The sequence below is a fragment of the Miniopterus schreibersii genome (assembly GCF_964146895.1).
Source record: "Miniopterus schreibersii genome assembly, chromosome: 11".
Classification (NCBI taxonomy): Eukaryota; Metazoa; Chordata; class Mammalia; order Chiroptera; family Miniopteridae; genus Miniopterus; species Miniopterus schreibersii.
Window position 1 is genome coordinate 66,637,207 of NC_138111.1, and position 19,980 is coordinate 66,657,186.

Below are 19,980 nucleotides of genomic sequence, written 5' to 3' on the forward strand. Positions count from 1 at the left end.
CTTAGTCAATTCAGACCTAGTGAGTACAAGTATAGCTTTTACCCCACAAAAGGATAGTGAGGGAGGGTCTAAGTATATCATTACTTCTCACTAGCCCTCAGTAGGCACTCGCTTATATAATTTCTTTTTAAAAATTATTTTTTTCCATCACTGTTTATACCCCACACCCTCTTCTACCTCCATTCACCTCCCTCCCCATCATATAATTTCTTTATTTATTTTTCCACATATAACAAATGGTATACTAATCCTTTAATAACTTTTTATTTTATGACATTCTAACGCTCTTATTACCCCCTAATGTGATACAGCAGCTGCTTAACTAGCACAGAATTGAAGTGTCATTTACGTAATTTCTTTTAGTGATACAATTATGGACCGCCACCCAGGGCTTACATGCACAGTAAAACCGTCACCCTGCTTGCAGGGCTCTCTAAGGAGAGAGGCCAGGCCCTGCTCCCATCCTAGCTGCCCGCTCGATGCTTGGCAGGAGAGAGTAGCAGCGAGAGGAGCGCAGACCCAGCCAGGCTGCCTGCGATCCGGGTCCCAAGCCTCCCACTGACTGAGGTGCTCGCTCATTTTAAGAGGGGACAGTAGAAGCACCTCCCTCCTCAGGTTGTTAGAGGGACTAAAGGAACAGGTAGAAAATACTCAGAATGATGGGTAGCACCTCGTAAGCACGGTACAAAGCTCAGCTATAATTATTAGCAAATGTGTAGAATAATGAATGTTTCAGAAAAAAAGAAACAATATATCTGTTTGATCACCTAACATGTATTAATTAATTTTCATACATTAATTTGTCTTATTTTTACTTTATTTTTTTACAATTCAAAATTGTCAGGAGCACAGAAGTTTCTTGTTTATGTATATACATAAACAAGAAACTCATTCACTCACACAACAAATATTTCCTGCATGAAAGGTGCCTTTCCGGGCACTGAGGATGAAACCAGAAAAAAAGGGAGGGAAAGGATACTGAAACAAGTCAGATACAACTCTGGCCTCAGGGAACAGGAGTAAGGAGAAGGGATTATACTGCGGGGCACAGCAGCCCAGTGCCCCAGGGACACACCAGCAAGGCCCTCACGCTAATCACCACCTGCGGGGGATTCTGGTCACCCGCCCAGCCCTCTGTTCCTACCTGCTAGCATCGGAAAGCATTTTCCTGGGAACCACTGCTCCCACTCAGTCTCGGTGGTTAGGGGGTTGACCCCAATCAGACTCCAGCTTGGTGTGGTGATCTGGGCCTAGCTGCTCAGAGAATTAAATACCGTTTGTTATAGCAAATAGTTCCATTCTGGGACACCTGTGCCAGTGTTGACATTAAGGTCCTCTTCGTTTCCTGCTGGGCTAACAACTCGAAGTCTGAAACGCTGCTTTGCTGGGACCATCTGCGGAGAGAAACTGGCAAAAGGGAAGCCAACGCAGAAGAAAATAAAGCAGAGAGAGTGGGAGGGACAGAGAGCGCTCAGGGCCTGGCATGGTTTCTCCCCAATCCAGCTATGCCCCATTCATTCTTGGACTTTTTTCATGGGCCAACAAAGTCCTTTGTTTTACTTATTCCAGGTGGGTTTTCTGTTGCTCACAACTGGAAAGATCCAGAATAAATGTGGAACTAAAAAGTTGTAAATTCAAAATTATTTCACTCAGCCTTGACAAAAGTTATAACCAGTATCAAAATTTTAATATTAGAAACTTCAAGAGAACAAAAAAAAGTGTTCTATGGGGACAGTGCTCTGTGGATCCAAAGCGCTGTGCTAGCCAGTAACACCTTGTCGCCAGAAAGAAGGCTGGAAAAAACCTCAATGACAGCAAGAACACAAATATTGGTAGGTTGGGTCCAGGTCCTTTGCAGATTTCAATATTCTCTGACTGATCATCATAAGTGGATTTGGGCTGCTACAAGTTCTCTTACAGCATCTTGGTTGTTAATGGTTTGTGGTTCTACAACTCCTAACTGTGAGACTCTGTACTTGCTTTATCCAATTGCTGTGAGAAACCAAATTAGACTTCACTTATCAACCTTGTAACAACTAAACCAGAAACTAAAATGCCATTGATCTTATCACAGTCAACTCAGCTGGTATAAAGGACAGACGAGACCCTCTTAGCGTTCAGAAAAGTATTTTTGTTCTTGCCTATATTATGCAAGTAGAAACAATTGTAAGAAATGTAATTTTTTTTTTTTACCTTTTTAAATTTACTATTTTGGTTTTATCTTCCCATCAAAATATGAGGAGCATAGGACCAATTATAATCATCCTAATTTTAGAGAGGAGAAAAGGTAAGCAAAGAGATAGCAGTAATCCAGTGGTAAAACAGTATATGTGGAATGCAACTCTTTGGTGAGTCACAAAAACTCACACCTTTTACAGCCTCCGCCTTAGCATTCATCCAGGTGTTGCTCCCTGCATGTTATGAAAAGTAGTAAAGCTACTTGTTTTTGTTTGTGTGTGTTTTATGTGTTTTTTTAAACTCTGAACTGATCTCTCTGATTCAATATGGAAGAGGTTAGTGTTCTTTATTTCATTATTCCTAATGGAATTCATATGTTAAGTCAAGGTAATTTATATTTTGTTTGTAGTTAAACTTCACTGCATTTCCACTAGTGCCAATACACAATGGCTCTGGAAGGGATGGTGACATTATTCAGCATCTACACCTCACTGATTTTTTCGTATGCCTTATTATCTAAGCTATATGGATGTGTGTGTGTGTGGTTTTCATTTTTTTTCTGTTTGGTATAATTACTAGAGATTGTTTTTATATCTTGGATTATTAGAAAGTTCAGTCTATTAAACTGACCACATTAAACACAATGTTGCGAGTAACTCATGCTAATGTGGTGAAGCTGTCTTTTAGGAATGCATTCATGGATGCAACCTCCCAGAAGGAGGGTCAGGGGAAAATGTGAGGCTGCTTAATAGTTACCATCAGTAAGTTCCACATTAATTATTAGCCCCATAAGAGCTAATATCAGCTAGGGGCTACTCACCTCTATTTCAGTGGTTGTAAAGGTGTTCTTATCCCGAAGCAGCCAGGCTAGGTTGACTGACAACTGTTTTAGGAAGTTATGATTTGGAAATTAGAAAGGAGTGCTCACAGGGCACGCCTTAAGAACTTGCTGTGGTTGGCTGTGCTGGAAAGGACAGGAGGAGAGGGAGTGGCAATTTCCAGATGTCCAGTAGGAATATGACAGGCCCTTCTCTCAACTGGTAATTTTTAGGGTTTGGCTGGTGACTCCAGCTGTGAAAGAATTCACAACTAAAAGAACAGATGCAGAGAGGAAGTTTATTTTACTGTACATGAAGGGAAAGGGCCAAGTATTGCGAGTCAATACAGGGCAGGGAACAAAGTGCAGCTTCCACTTTAAGCCGTGGCTGCTGCTAAGCGACAAGGGAGGGAGAGGAATTCTGTTGAGGTTGAGCAGATATTTGGGGTTGTGCTTTCTAGGAGACAGTCCGGCAGATGTCCTAGGGAGGTGTCTTATCAGCATTTTTCCCAAGTCTGTAAAACTTGCTTAGAGCAAAAGTTACAAAGAGTTTGAAATGGGGAGGCTTGGGTTTGAAAGGGAGGGAAAGGCACTTTCTCCTAACTAGTGACTCCTTGGCACCAGTTATCCCCGAGTTGTGCAAACAGCAGGGAGGATGGGGAGGCAAGAATGTAGCCCTTGAGAGTAACTTATCTTGTCCACAGTTTGAACAGAGGTGTTGTTTGAATTAGAGGAGCCAATAATCTTGGGGTTTAATTACCAGGTGCTTCTCATAAATTGTTGGAAAGCCACAGCAAAGAAAAAGGAGGCCTTTTCTCTATCCTTACAGTAATGGTTCCTTGGTGTTGTGGCTTGGTGATGGGCAGCTTAAACCTGCCAGAGACAACTTTGGCTTGAAGCAGTGGTTCTCCAAGTATGGTCCCTGGTGCATATGGTGATTCTGCTGCATGAAGAATCTTTGAAAATTTCATTCAACTTTTACTGATGAGGCATTGTTATGACTCTACCTGGTCTTAGGCCTGACTCAAAATGATGACGATGATGATGATAGTAGTCATGTTGATAATAACTTTTACTGAGGATGTATACCCTGTGCTGGGCACGGTGTTGACACTTCGTATGTGTTATCTGACCTAGTCCTCACAATAACCCTCTGAAGTAGGTACCATTATTGTCTTCATTTCACAGAAGAGAAAACTACGGCACAGAAATCACAAACATGAGCAAGGTCATAAAGTTAGCTAGTGGCTAAACCAGGATTTAAATCATGGTCTAGCTCCAAAATATATGCTTTTTTAAAAAAAAAGTGGTAAAATACACATAAACTTTATTATTTTAACCACTTTAAACTGTACAATTCAGTGGTGTTTCGCACATTCACATTTTGTGCACCCATCACCACTCTATAGTTTCTGAAAGTTTTCATCACCCCAAAAGGCAACCTCATGCCCATGAAGCAGCAACTCCCTATCCCCTCCCCCCAGAACCCCTGGCAACCACTCACTAATCTGCTTTCTGTCTCTATGGATTTGCCCATTCTGGACATTTCATATAAATGACATCACACGATATCTGTGCCTGGCTTCTTTCACTTAGCATAATGATTTCAAGATTCATTCATGTTGTAGCAGGTATCAGTACTTCATTGATTTTTAGAGCCAAATAGGAGGAAGGGGACAGGGAAGGGGGGGGAAGCAGGGGGAGGAGGGGGAGGGGGAGGGGTGCCACATTTTGTTTATGCATTCATTAGTTGATGCATACTTGGGTTGTTTCTGTCTTTTGGCTATTGTGAGTAGTGCTGCTATAAACATTCAGGTACAAGTTTTTGTTTGAACACCTGCTTGCAAATCTTTTGAGTAAAAAATATAGCCTTTCAATCATAAACCTAAGCTGACTAAGAAGGGGATGACCAAATATCTCAAAAACTTCATACATTCAACAACTTTTGAGAACCTACTGTCCAGCCACCTAGACTGCTAAGCACTGGGAATATAAATTGCAACGAGTAAGACGGACATGATCCCTGCCCTCCTCAGGAACGACAGAAAATTGAGAGGGTGGGTAAGACACAGCCCTGGCAGCAGTTAGGACTAAGGGTTCCTTTTCCACTTGCTATTAAAATAAAGTTAAAAGGGCAATGATGCGCCTGAGCAAGATGCTCCAACAGGGTGCTTCTGGATGCAAGGAAACAAGTGCAACTAAGAGTAACTTAAACAATAATTGCCTTTATCATTTTAGGTAATAATGGGTCTGAGGTAGGAAGGTTCCCCAGCAGGGTAAGTCACCAGCTCCACATAAGGAACTAGTTTTCTCCATCCCTCTGCTCTGCCACCTTCACGGTCCCAATAAGGAACAGCCACTTCAGGAATCACACCCCCTCACATAACAAGGACCCAAGAACAGAAGTGGGAAGATGGCAGATCCCCTCCCAATCCCTTTTAAGGTATAGAAGTTCACAGATACCCTTCAGAACACCTGGCTTCGGGTCTCTTCTGCCAGATTTGCATCACACGCCTATTCCTACACTAACCACTGGCGAGGGAATGGAAGTATAGGGCAGGATTGAGATTAATCAGCGTGGGCCCAACCTCCCCTGGGGCACACAGCCACCTAATGCCCCAACAAAACACAGGTTCTGGGGACACCTAAGAGGAAAAGATGGCAGCCAAGAGTGTCTGCACGGGCGCCTTGGCAAGCACTCCTGTTCTTTGAGCTGGGTGTTCTTTTTCTAAAATCCTCACCCCAGGACATATTTTTATTGATTTGTGAGAGAGAGGAAGGGAGACAGAGAAACATCGAAGTGAGAGAGAAACATCAGTCAGCTGCCTCCTGTACGAGCCCCAACCGAGGATGGAACCTGCAACCTAGTTATGTGCCCTGACGGGGAACCGAACCTAAAAACTTTGGGAGTACAGGAGGATGCTCCAACCAACTGAGCCACCGGCCAGGGCTGAGCTTGGTGCTCTTTGAGCTCCAGGCCTCAAATGAGCATCTGGAAAGAAAAACAAACAAAACCCCAAACCCCAGCGCGTCCAAGACTGAGCTCACGATTCTCACCAAAGGGCTCTCTCCCAGTTCTCTAATTATTTGTGAGTAGCACCACCATTCCAGCTGCACCAGTCAGAAAAACAGAAGTCATCTTACCCATGCCTTTTCCTCCTTCCCTCTGGATCTAGGGCATCACCAGGTCCTGCTGGAGACCTGCAAAACAGCTGAGTCTCCCCCTCTCCCCACCTCCACTGCCACCCGCAGTTCTTTCCTGGAGCTCTGCAGCAGTCTTCGGCCTGGTTGACTCCCCTCCAGGCCCTTCACGTTGCAGCCAGAGTAGCCTTTCAAGTATATGCTCGTGTTTAACATCCGCTTCTCACTGCTCTTAGAATAGAGATCGGATGAGGCCCTCCCCCAACCCTTTGCAACCGAGGCCACCGGCAGTCTTTGAGCTCGTGGATGGGCTGTGCCCTACCCCACCGCGAGACTTCTGCACCTGCCATAGCTCCTGCGCCTCGTCATCCTTCAGATCTCGGCCTCAGGTTCCTTTTCTATCCCATAGGGAAGTCAGTCTGTGCCTTTCCTTCGGGACACTTCTCTGTCTACACACTGGAAGATCCATGGAAACACGGAGCTAGCATCTCCTACGACATAATGCCTGGCACACAGTAAGGGCTCAATATACAGCTGTTCAATGGACAAATGAACACACAGACTTCCAAGAAGAGTAGCCGATAATGAACGCTGCGCATCCAGTCCCGGAGCGAACACAAGTTACGCGGCCTTGACCCACCCGCACGGGCCGACTCGCCTGGACCACGGGCTCCGAGCTCCTCCCAGTGGCTCCGCCCCTTGGACTCCGCCCCGCCCCGCGAGCCCAGGGGTGGGGCATAGAGGTCGCAAGACGTGACAGAAGCTGGCCTCTGATTGGGCTTCCAGGCGTGCCGCTAGGGAAAGGGGCGTGTCTGCGCGCTCTGATTGGCTGTCTGGCGAGCGGCTGGGCGGGGGCGGCGGCGGCGCGGGGGCCGGCGCCGGGAAGGAGGGGACCGGGCAGGGAGAGCAGCAGCGGCGGGCGCGATGGGTCCTCGCCGCCGGCTTCGCTGAGACTCGCTCGCGTGGGCTGCCCGCGGCGGGCCCGCAGTGGCCGCGGCGGCATGAAGGGCTCTCTGGGGAGCCCCGTGGCCGCGGCCGCCGCAGGCGCCGCGATGCAGGAGAGTTTCGGCTGCGTCGTAGCCAACCGCTTCCACCAGCTGCTGGACGACGAGTCGGACCCGTTCGACATCCTGCGCGAGGCCGAGCGCCGGCGCCAGCAGCAGCTGCAGCGCAAGAGGCGAGACGAGGCGGCGGCCGGGGCCGGCAACCGCGGCCGGAGCCCGGCCGGGGCCTCGGGCCACAGACCCGGCGCGGGCTGCGGCCGGCGGGAGTCCCAGAAGGAACGCAAGGGCCTCCCGGCGCCGGGCGCGCCGCAGCCGGACAGCCCCGGGGGCGGCCCGCAGGCCCCCGGGACGCGCGCGCCGCCGGGCACCTGGACGCCCCCGGGTGAGCGCCGTGGGCGGGGGAAGGGGAGGGGGTCGCGGAGGTCCCCCCTCAGCCTCCCGGGACTCCCACTCGGGGACTGTGGTCCCTGGAACCTGTTCCGAAATAGGGGAGGGGGCTTTTGGAAGAGCCGGGTCGAGTTGAGCATCCGTGTAGCCGAAGAAAGTAGCGAAAGAGGGAAAGTGGGGGTTGTCACTTCCCTCTGACCTTTCCCAGTCCCGTCTTGGGGGGAGGGGGCTGCAGGCTCGGAGTAGGGGTCTCAAAACCCCGGAACTGAGCCTTCCCAAGTTGGGCAAACTTGAGGGCTACTGCTGGCGTGGGGGTGGGGTAAAAACTGGGGTCGCTGCCCCGGGGCTCCGCAACCTAGAGGTAGTGGGGACCGTCTGCGTCCTCCAGCCCCCCCTCTGCTAGATTCAGGTTGGGTAGCAAAAAGCGGGGCGCGGTAGGAGGGGAGCCCCACTTGGGGAGGGCGGGGAAAGTAGGGCGCACCGGGCCCCAGCGGGTGGTGGCGAGAGCCGGGGGAGGGGTGGGGTGAAGAGTCGCGGGAGGGAGCGAGCTGCGCGGGCCTCTGTGATGGAGCCGAGGCCGGGGTGACCCCCGGGCGGGCTGTGACGTGGGCGCGCGCGGCACGCGGGGGTGGGCGCGGGGTGCCCGGCGCCTTCCCAGCGCTGCGCCTTCTGCCCACCCCTGACCTTAGCTTCCCGCGCTCAGCCGGCGGTGGTGGGCTGTGTAAGGGGCCGTGAACCCTGGCTGCTCTCCGCGACCTTTTCAACGAGGCTGTCCCGAGGTCCCCGCCCCCTGCGCCGGCCGAGGCGCGTGCCCGGGACTCGGGTCCTCACCCGAGCCGCGGCGGTCTGCGCCGAGCGAGCTCACAGCCGCGTGTTTCCCTAGATGAGGCGGTGGTCCTAAGGTTTGCCCAAGAAGAGCCTTGGGATTGAGACGTGCGGTTCCGCCGCTGCAGCCAGCGTTCGGCGGGGGGTTCCTCTCGGCTTCACTGGCTAGCTCCTTGCTCGATAGAAATCGTGCATCCCACAGATGGGCAGTTACAAAATAGTCACGGGGATGTAACGTTCAGCATAGAAAATACGGTCAGTAAGATTGTAGGATGTGCGGTGCCAGGCGGGCACTAGGCTCCTGGGGGGTCACTTCCTAAATTATGTAAATGTCTAATCGCTGTGCTGTGCACCTGAACCTCATACTATATTGAATGTCAACTGTAATTGAAAGTTTTTTTAAAAAGTTAAATTGTCCATTCCAACCCTGGGAAAACAACTGATTTAAGTATTGGGGCTTTGACTCCTGCAACTAAGTTACGTTTACCGTTAGCTGTGAAAAGTGCAGTCCTGCGTGCGATATCACTTTGAGAATCAGAAAGTCAAGTCCCTGAAATACAGATACTGAAAATTATTTAAAATGCTATCTCAAGACCTCTTGGTAAGCCAGTAAGCTCATAAGCATATTTAAACAGTGAGTGAGACTTGATATATGATGTACATTTTGTACTATGTTCTATTTTTTTCTCCTAAATTTATTTAGACAAATATAGTAGAAAAGAATAGAGAAAGGCCAAGCAGTTCCTCTCTCTTTATTTTTTAACTAATGAAAATGTGCATTTTATCCTTTAGAATAGTGTGAAACTTTTAGTGCTACTAACACACTTTTTAAACTTTTTAAAATTAAAAATGCCATGCATTTTTGTTACCTTTTAAATGAGTTAGAAATGTATGAAGTAAAGTGGAGATCCTACTGTTAACACTTTGTATCTATGTACATAAATGCACAAAGCTGTATTTTTACTAAATTTAAACGCTATAAACTGGGTTGTAATCTGTTGTGTTTTTTTAAAAATATATCTTTATTGATTTCAGAGAGAGGAAAGGAGAGGAAGAGAGAGAGAAACATCAATGATGAGAGAGTCATTGATCGGCTGCCTCCTGCACTCCCCCTACTGGGGATCAAGCCTGCAACTCAGGCATGTGCCCTGACGGAGAATGGAACCCCAATCACCTGGATCCTAGGTGGATTCTCTACCGCTGAGCCAAGCCTGGCTGGGCGTAACCTGTTTCTTTCACTTAGCCTTGTAATCTAGTATGTCAATTGTTCTTTTCTGTCAATTGTTCACAGTCCAGGTGATCTGGGTTCTGAGATCTATATTATAGATCTTTAGTTAATTTTGTAGTTAGAATGGAAATTTTTTCATTCTGGTTCCTTTTTCAAGAATGTGTTATTTCAGAAGCAAACAGCTCATTAATTTCTATTTACATGGTTACTGTACTAAATGTACCTGTAATGGACATTAGAGAGCTACTCTCGAGGTTTTGTAGTCCTAATTTATATGGACTACACTCAAAATTTTCTAACACTCAAAATTTTTAATGTAGTTAGAATATTGTGAGTGAATAGTGTAGTCAAGAAACAAAGTTGAAACATGTTTCACATATAATAGAAACATTTATTAATTTCAGAAGGATGTGGAAATCATAAGATTTTCCGTTGAGGTTTTTAATATCCTTCACTTATTAAACAATATACAGTTGATCCTTGAATAACTTGGGTTTGAATTTCTCAGGTCCACTTACATGTGGATTTTTCAATGGATTCAGGTTGTTCAAGTGTCAACTGTACATTGGCCCTTGTGTGAGCCTTGCTCAGTAAATTCATTCTTCAAGTCTTCAGAGGCTGTTTCATCTTTACATTTCTTAGCCTTTCAGAACTATTATCTTTGAGTCAAAGCTCAACTTTATTTTGAAGGAAATCTCATGGTAAATTTTATTGTATTCTGTCCCTTCATGGGCTCGGTTTTAGATCAATGAACAAACTGCATGCGCCAGCCTTTCAGTGGAAAGGGCTAGTGAAAGTCAGTGTGCATTATCCACTGGGAGCTGCTGATCTAGCATAGTAAACAACTATGTTCAGTTGTAGTCTTAATCTTTTAGCACTTAATTGTGGAGAAACAATTGTGCCCCTATTATCTTTATTTTTTTTGGGTTTTAGAGAAAGAATGAAATATTTGCAGGGTATTGATAATTATTCTAATAAATAGCCAGTCATATTGAATGGTTCTCAATTTATGTACAGAAACTTTGGAAGAAATTTTAATATAAAGTATGCAGTAAATGTCATTTTAACTTTTGATTGGTGAATTCCAAATTTAATTGATACAACTCAAAAATAACCTTTGAGGAAGGAGAAGGTGGGATAAGGTCCTAAGTAATTCTGTAGTTGAGTGTAGATATTAAGGTTTTTTTAAATGACAGGTTATAAATAGAAAATTTGAAGCTGTGTTAAAATAGCTTTTTACTGTTTGAGGGGAAAGTGTTGAAAAGCACTGTTACTGTTGACATATTTGCTCATGACTGTTATGTCGTGGTGTAGTGTAGTTTTCAACTTGTTAGATAAGTAGCTTTCATAGTAACATTTTCTATCTTAACATGTCAAATGCCATTTCCAAATCTTCTCTCTATTAGAATGTATATACCCTTGGATCTGGCATTGTGTTCTCCTGGGCAACTGGGCACGTGTGTCAGTCTGTTTTGTTTCTGCAGTAAAAGCATAATGCTCTTTTTCTAACATTTTCCCCATATCCTAAACATGTCACAAGCTCAAATTGTGACTTCAGTACAAGATATAAGTCAGATTTAAGCATTTCTAGGTTATGGGACATTAACTTAAGGTTGAACTTAGATCTGTTGTATAACTTTTAACATTTGAAAAAATGCTTTATGTTAAATAGCATGTAATAAATTACAGAACTTTATGTTACCAATGTCACAGACATGATTTTGCTTTAGAATGAGATCAGTAAGGTATTGGAACTATGTTAGTACATGTGCCCAGTTTATAAAATTTAGATAGAAAATATTAAGTGGGAAAATGGAAAAATATGTATAAACATATTCCTTAAGAGCCATGTTTATTTGTCTAAGTAGGAGTGGAAACAAGCAATTTAAAAAATACTCATTAATCCAAATACACTTAATATTTTTATAGCCATATAATCAATTGAAGGGTAATTTATAGAGAATTGAAGGTACTGTAATAAAAGTTATATATAATGTTTGAGATGGGGACTTTTTAAATGTATACAAAGAAAAGATAAACATTTTTAGAAGATGATTTAGGAATTGACCTAAGTTCTTCAGAACATATATACCAGGTATTAGATGCCTATCAGACATAGACTTTGCTTAAAATTTTTAAAGCATCAAAACTGGAGGGGAGTAAAGTAAGGTGAGAGGAGAGAGGGAAAGACTGGAATGGCCCGGTCCCCGCCCATGAATGATGAGAGAGATGCCCCTTTGGATGCTAACTGGCCCTTGTATGATTTGGCTAGACAAGTTTGGGCTCATATTTGAGAAGTATGGCCATAAATGCATAAATACCATAAAATAGTAGAAAAATCTGTTTCTAAATAAAAAAGATAATAGTGGTATAAACTGTATTTAAAAACAAAAACCTTGCCTGGCTGGCATGGCTCAGTGGCTGAGCATCAACCTATGAACCAGGAGGTCACTTTCAATTCCCCGATTCCCAGTCAGGGCACATGCCCAGGTTGCTGGCTCGATCCCCAGTAGGGGCATGAGGACACTCTCTCCCTCTCCCTTCCTCTCTCTGAAATCAATAAAAACATATTTTAAATAAATAAATAAAAACAAAAAATTTAGTAGCTGATGATAAACTATAGTTGGGGTTCTAAAAATACAATTTGTAGTACAGAGTATTTGTCCTAAAAATTTCTGAATGTAGCTTAGTTACTATGTTTTGATAAAGCTGCTTTTGTGAAATGTAATTGATTTACAGTTATCTATATCCGTAACTATTACAGAGCCATTGTGAGATACCTGTAATTGCAGGTTAATTGGTGTAGTTTGTTTACCTTAATCATACCTTCCAGGACATGAGGAAAGCATGTAATTCAATAGTAACTTAAAACTTTTATTAGAAAGTAGTTGATGCTGGGCTGTAGTAATATGAACAACTTCTCTAAACTTTTCCAAATTTCCTGAATTTCTCCATAACATTGGTTTTTAGAAGAGTGAAACATAAAAGTACCTGTAAGTAATGTGCTGCCGTAGACCTTGTGTTCAGCTCTCCCCTTTGATTTTTTGCTTGCAGGCCAGAAGCGAACTCCTAGAAGAGGGGAGCAGCAAGGATGGAATGATAGCCGGGGGACAGAGGTGACGCTGGATAGAGCAGAGCGGAGATCCTACAGGGAATATCAACCCTATGAGACCGAGAGGCAGGCGGACTTTACATCTGAGAAGGTTACAGAAGAAAAGTATGTACTGCAAACAGATCTCGGCAGGAGGGTCGAGGAACTAGAATGGTATTCAGAGAATGACTAGCCTTTGTGACCTTTTCATGGTGCCAGTCCTGGGAATAGTGTGCCAGTTTAAGTAGCAAATCAAAACCTTAGGTGCCACGTGAAGGCTATTCATTTATCTCCTAAATGACCTTAAGTTTTGGTTCAAGCAATGATTTTATGATGAATTATTGGTGACTAAGAAAAGCACTCTCAAAAAAACTGCACAGTAGTATGTTCAAGTAGTTAAATTTCCTTTTGAAGTTTAGGCTAGGGATATAATTATGTTTTTGATTTAGCATTATTAATTTATACTACTGATGAATTTAAACAGATCCCTAGCCCCATGGTCAGGTCCATAGGCTATCATGATGAAATTTGAAGAAAAACTCATATGATGTGTAACACCAACTTCTGACTCCCATGACTTCTCTAGAAAGTGATCTGACCTGGAAGATGGTCTCAGGCTGGTGCAGTCTGACACCACTCCTGAGTGATGTGGCTTCATGCAGGCCATCTGTGCCCACTGTACAAAGGTGGTAGTTCTTCGTGTCTTATGCTTGGCGCTAACAGGATGGATGCTTGCTGCGTAAAGTTTTTAATTATTAAACCTATATAGCACTGAGTTTAGATTAAACTGAAACAACTTGTGAATCACAAAGGAAAATAAAGGAAAAAAGACTTAAGGAGACTAGAGTAGTGTATAGTTTAATGTCGAGGGAACCATTTTCCCCAGAGTCTTTCAACTTCTTGACTACTAATCCTATTTATGATCCTGGCTAAAGTTTTGTTTTTGTTTTTTAATACTTTTTTATTGATTTTGGAGAGAGAGGGGAAGGGAGAGGGGGGGAGAGAGAGAAACATTGATGTGAGAGCAAGACAGTGATTGGTTGCCTCCCATTCGTACCCCAACCTGGAACCAAACCTGAAACCTCGGCATGTGCCCTGACTGAGAATCGAACTTGTGACTTTTGGGTGCATGGGACGATGCTCAGCCAACTGAGCCACACTGGTCAGGGCCTGGCTATAAATTTTAACCAAATAATATGGCTTTGTAAAATTGTACTCGAGTCCATTTAAACAAACCTTAAAAAAAAATAAAAAGTCCAGAGTAGCTCAATGAGAGGGCTGAGCAGGTGGTGACTTCTGCAGATCTGTTCCCTAGCAGTTAAACGTTCAAAACATCGAGAAGGTGTATCTGCTACCACATTGGAGGTGGGGTTGGAAAAAGGCTTAATTCTGCCCTTTTTTTGAAATTACTTCAAATTTGCTGTGTAATGGCCATGTCTGCATGCTTATAAAAAGCCTTCTGGATCAGAGCTGCTTATTTTAGGGAGCATTTGTGTGTGTTTTTTTCTCACTTCAGGAATTTATTCTGTGGAAATAAGGAAATTATAGCTCAAAAGCACAAACTCGTGTTCCCAGTTTTTTTTTAGTAGCAAAACTACAAGTCTTTAAAAAGGGTAAGATAGGTCTTTATGTGTTAACATGAAAAGATGCCTATTAAGTGAAGTCATACATATATATAAGACTAGGGGTAGGGTGGGATGTGGGATTATGGAAGGATTTTTTTCTTTAAAAATAACTTCAGTTTAACAAAAAGTTGCAAGAATTATATAGAAAATTTCCATATCCCATCATCCAGATTCCCCAGATGTTAACATTTTACCGCATTTGCTTTATTATGTCCCTTTCCCTCCTCTTTTTCTCTGTTTCTCTCCCCCATATGTCTTCTCTCCCTCTCTCTCTCTCCCTCCCCGCCCCCGAGTCTCTCACACACACACACACACACACACACACACACTCACACACACATGCACACACACATGCACACACCTTTTGATTTGTCATTTGAAATGAGAGTAAGGTGCAGGAATGTCCCTTTATCCCTAAATACTTTAAATGTGTTTCCTAAAAACATGGTATCAAACTTATTAACATCAATATAATTCTGTTGAATTCTCTAAATTATGTAATCTACAGACTACTCAGATTTAGCAGTTTTCCTACTAATGTCCTTTTAGCAAAAGGAAAAAAAACACCTCAGGAATAAGCCTTGCATTTCATCATCTTTAATTTGGGACAGCTCCGTAGTCTTGATCTTTTAGTTTTTTTGAAGAGGACAGGCCAGTTGTTTCGTAGAGCAGTCTAGAATTTGAGTTTGCCTGGTGTTTCCTCGCAGAATGAGTTCACCTGGCAGGAACACCACAGAAGAGACGTCTCCTGTCCTTCCCAGTGTATCACGTTAGGGATATGGAGGAATTCTGACTTTCAAGGAAAATGTGCCATCAGAAAGGATATTTTTCTTAGTTTCTTTAAAAGTACTAGTCTATTAATAAAGGCCCATAAGACCTTCAGTAAAAATAATTTATAGTCTTTTCAGATAATTTGGAAAATGTGTAGAATTATAAAGAAAATTAAAAGCACCTGTCTCACCTAATCTGAGATGTTGACTCTTAACCCTTTGCCTGTCTCCTTTTTGTACATAGATGTACTTAGATGTGACGGTGATAGTGCGTGTACACTGAGCACTTTATATTCTTTTACACCTGACACGGCAGAAGTCTTCCCCATGTCATTAGCAGTTTCTGGGAAGCATTTTTAATGGTTCTGTTATGACCTGCTGTTTGTATGTATTATAATGTAACCATCTCCTTAGTGTTGGACATTCGCTCAGCTTCCAGTCTTTTACTTTATAAATAATACCCAGTGAGCAGTGTTTTGTGTACGTAGGGACTTTCCTAGACGGAGTCCTGGAAGTGGGTCCTAGTTAGGATCATAAAGCAGTGGTTCTCATGGATGCAAATCTGGGCCGCCATTGTGCTTCAGTGCAAGGTTGGATGGCTACATATGGTGTGAAAATAAACAAAAATTGGGCTGGAGGGCACCCTGGCCGGTGTGTCTAAGTGGTTAGAGCGTCAGCCTGCGTACCAAAGTGGCCAGGGTTTGATTCCCAGTCAAGTGCAGGAGGCAGCCAGTCGATGTGTCTCTCTCACATTGATCTCCCTCTCTCTACTCTTTCTGAAAAGCAATGGAAAAAATATCCTCAGGTAAGGATTAACAAAAAAAAAATTGGGGTAGGGGGGTATTGATACATAATGACAAATCACTATCCTGGTAACCTATTAATTTACTCTATCACTAACAATCTGTAAAACCATTTTTCATAGCACTTTGTCCATACTTAAATATAATAATGTTTGTTCTTTGCTTACTTGATAGAGAAAATAGTTATTGCCGTGCATTCCTGATACCGATCCACGCTTATTGGATAGAATTATAGAATCTTGGTCATAGAGTCTTAAGAATCTTAAGACTGTCTAGTCCCATCCTCTCAGTTTATGGATGAAGGAACAGAGGCCCAGAATTTCAGCGCTGTGGAGTCTGGTCATCACCAGCTGACAGGGATTTTTATTCCTCCAGGGCACAGCTCATGTTTCCACGTAGAAGCAGTGGCATAAATGGTGCTGGGAGCAACTGTCAGTATAGCCGTATGCAGTCAGCCACGTCACTTCTTGCATATGGTCCGGGAGTGGAACTGCTCTTTTTAATACAGTAGGAATTTTTCTTTAGGCTCTAAATGATGAATTTAAGTGAACTCTTAGAACCCAGGCTATTAGGAAATTAGTCTGCCTCTGTCTGGATACATTTTGGTTCTTTGGCTCTTTCTGGCACTTTACTGCTGTTCTTTTAAAGTCAGTTCTAGTTCAGAAAGAATCACTTAGGTATTTAAATTTTCCCCCTCCTCACGAGAAAGCATTTTTTAAAAACTGTAGTAGTGTATACATAATACTTACCATTTTAACCACTTTTAAATGTACAGTTCAGTGGCATAAGTCCATTCACACTTGTGTAGCCATCACCACCGTCCTCCTCCAGAACCTTCTCATCTTTTCCACCTGTTCCCATTAAACACCAGCTCCCCATTCCCCCATCAGGAGCCTCATTCCCTTTACCTGTAAAAACGTCCTCATGTCTACTTAAGAGCATTGTTGTAGGAGTGGGTGACAGGTACGTACAGCTGGATGCTTGGCTCAAAGGTGGTTTTCCTTCCTTTTGCTTGTGAGTGCATCACCAAGCTCCCAAGTGGAGGACAGGATTCCTAATCTCACCACCCTCATTTTATAATGAGGGGAAAGTAAAGAAGCAATTGTAAATATATTTACTTGGGGGTGGGAGTAAATTTGTGGAGTAAAGAAAAAATGATTTAAGGGATTAAAAATACACCTGAACACACAGGGCTATTTTTAGGGTCAGTTTCAATCATGATTATAGTTTAAATGAATTTGTAACTTTATCCATATCTGATTTAGATTTCATGTAAATTTAGACCTGATTTTGACTATTGGCATTACTTTTCTTGTATGTTTTTTGCTTCATTTCCTCTCAATTTTTAGGTAGACTTTTTTTATTTTATGACCCTATCCAACTTCCTGGTTTTAAGAACTTATTTTTCTTTTGTCATTGTTTTAGAACTATGCTTTAGGTCCTTTAACATAGAATCAGATTTTACAAAAATCATCTCCATTTAAAAATTTGGTTTTGGTCAGGGGTGGTAGGAGACAAAAGTCAACTTGGAACATTTATTTAGAATGGTGTTTCTTATAAGAGTCTGGCATAAACTTAATGACTGATGCTTCTCTCTTTCTTTATCTTTTTGAGTAAGGAGAATTAGAAGTTTTGTATGTTTTCACCCATGATCATATAGTAGCTTTTTAAATATATTTTTATTGATTTTAGAGTGATAGGAAGGGGAAGTGGAGAAAGAGAAAGAAACACTGATTGTTTGCCTCCCGAATTTACTCCTACTGGAGATCCAACCCACAACCTGTGTATGTGCCCTGTCCCAGAATTGAACCAGGGACCTACCAGTGACCTTTCAGTGCACTAGAGGACGCCCAGCCAACTGAGCCACACCGGCCAGGGCTATCGTAGTATTTTAATGTAACATTTTCAGCCATAGAAGTAGACCTCTAGTTCCAGCATTGGAGCTACTAATAATGCCCCACTGGATTTCCCTTTTTTAAAATTAAATTTATTGGGATGACAATGGTTAATATGAACATATAGGTTTCAGGTGTGGGTTTCTGTGTTATAAGACCTGTATATTGCTCTGTGTGCCCACCACCCAAATAATTAGATTTCAATAACTTATTTCTTGTAGCTTTAAATGTTTGCAAAAGTCATGACAAGTTAAAAAATATAATTTGTCTTATTAAACTAGGGTTTAATGATTAAAGAGATGTGACCCTTCCTTCAGGAGCCTTGAGTTTAGTGGAGGAGAAGGGAGTCCTCATGGAAAGTGATGGCGACCAGCAGTGAGGCAGAGCTGGGTGTGGGGAGAAGTGGGTAGGCAGTCAGGCCCTGGGTCCCGCGGGTGTGGCAGGGGAAAGGGGGAGTGGAGAAAGGGCCCAGTTCTTGGCTTGGGCACTCTTGTGTTGTGAGTTAGGGACCGTAGGAGGAGCAAAGGGTCGCTGTTGGTCACACATCTACAGGGCTGGGAGGTACAGAGGAGGATGTCCGGGAAGTACCTGACTTTGTGGCCTGGAATCAGAGACACCCTCCCCCCGCTCCAGTGAGAGACACGGGGTCACAGGAATGAGGCCGGTGTGCAGGGGACAGGAAGTTGGGAATGCCAGCGCCCTTCAGGACGGATGAGTAGAAGAGAAAGGGAGGCAGCTGTGTGTAGAGTGCCAAGACATGGTGGGTGGGAAAGGCAAGGTGCAGAGCTTTTCCCTTTGTGTCACCCCGGAATTGCCTGCCTCTAGAAGTGGAAGTAAGGTGCTGAGGAGCAAGGGGAGTACCTTGTCAATTTTGTACCATGTATTGGTATTACCTATTACAAAAATAATTTTTTAAAAATATATTTTTATTGATTTCAGAGAGAGGAAGGGAGAGAGAGAGAGAAACATCGGTGATGAGAGAGTCATTGATTGGCTGCCTCCTGCACACCCCTGCTGGGGATCGAGCCCACAACCTGGCTTGTGCCCTGACCAGGAATCGAATTACGATCTTCTGGATCATAGGTTGATGCTGAACCACTGGGCCACACCAGCCTGGCCAAGAATAGTTTTTTAAGGAAAAAGAAGCCAGAGAGGTCAGAGGAAAAGTAGTGGTTGGCAGTATCACATGGTGAGTTAGGGGCCAAATGACTTAAAGACAAAAGTTACTGTTGGGTTTAACAGCCAAGAGGTGGTCTTTAGCTGTCCTTGGACGTTTATGTGGAGTAGTGGGGTAGAAGTCAGGTTGTCATGGGATAACATTTCAGCCCCAAATGTCACTGACTGGTTGTGTGTTTGAGATAGGGATATTTAGGAGGGGGCATAATTTGAAGTTGAATCATTTTTCTTATTACATAAACATTCCAAATTTAACTTAAATATTTAGTATTAGAAGTGGAAGGAACCTTCAGGTTAGTTTATCTAGGAAACCAGATCCAGAGAGAGAAAGGGGTTCCCCTCTGCAGACTAATATAAGACCTGCTTAGGGCCTGCTCTCACTCGCTCCCCCACTTAGTAGCCGTATTACCTCGGGCAAGTTACCTACCTCCGCTGCGTCTCAGTTTCCTCATCTGTGGGCAATAGTTGTATAATATAGATTTGTTTGTGGGAATTAAATGACTGTATGTGAAGCACTCAGAACAACACCAGGGATAGTATGTGTTCAGTAAAAGTTAACATGTAATTCATTGTTCAGGCCACCACTCTTTCCAATATACCACAGCTGTAATGTCCTCGAATTTTTTTTCTTAAAAAGCCTTAGCTCTTTAACTGACCACTTTTTATTATACCTGTCTTTTCCTAGACCGGTTGACAGGTTTGATCGAGACAGACCCCTGAGAGGACGGGGTGGTCCCAGAGGGGCCCTGCGGGGCAGAGGCCGAAGTGGTCCCGGGAGCAGAGCTTTCGACCGTTTTGACCAGAGAGGGAAACGGGAATTTGAGAGATATGTTGGGAACGATAAAATGTAAGTTTCTTTATAAATTCTGTTTTTACTTCAAGATCGTAGTCATACATAGTATGAATCTATTATGTGTTACTGTTTAGTTGACTTTATATTAGTAAGTTGCTCTTCCTGAAGGAGCTGATCCCGGGATAGCGTTCATGATCAACTTCTCTGCGTCAGAGATTGACTACAGCCAGCTTTCAGTTTAAGGGAA

General features: G+C 43.6%; 1 protein-coding gene across 2 annotated transcripts in view; it reads left to right on the forward strand.

The window, feature by feature from the left end:
* Positions 1–7,009: 7,009 nt before the first annotated feature.
* The window catches only part of HABP4 (hyaluronan binding protein 4), a 32,083-nt gene continuing 19,112 nt past the window's right edge, over positions 7,010–19,980 (forward strand). The window contains exons 1-3 of one of the 2 annotated variants that reach the window (XM_081151534.1): positions 7,010–7,522; positions 12,635–12,797; positions 19,626–19,787. In XM_081151534.1, the coding sequence (XP_081007660.1) occupies positions 7,138–7,522; positions 12,635–12,797; positions 19,626–19,787 (710 nt within the window). In that variant the 5' untranslated portion in view covers positions 7,010–7,137. The remainder of the gene's footprint in view (positions 7,523–12,634; positions 12,798–19,625; positions 19,788–19,980) is intronic. The other variant, XM_081151535.1, reaches the window with a different exon arrangement.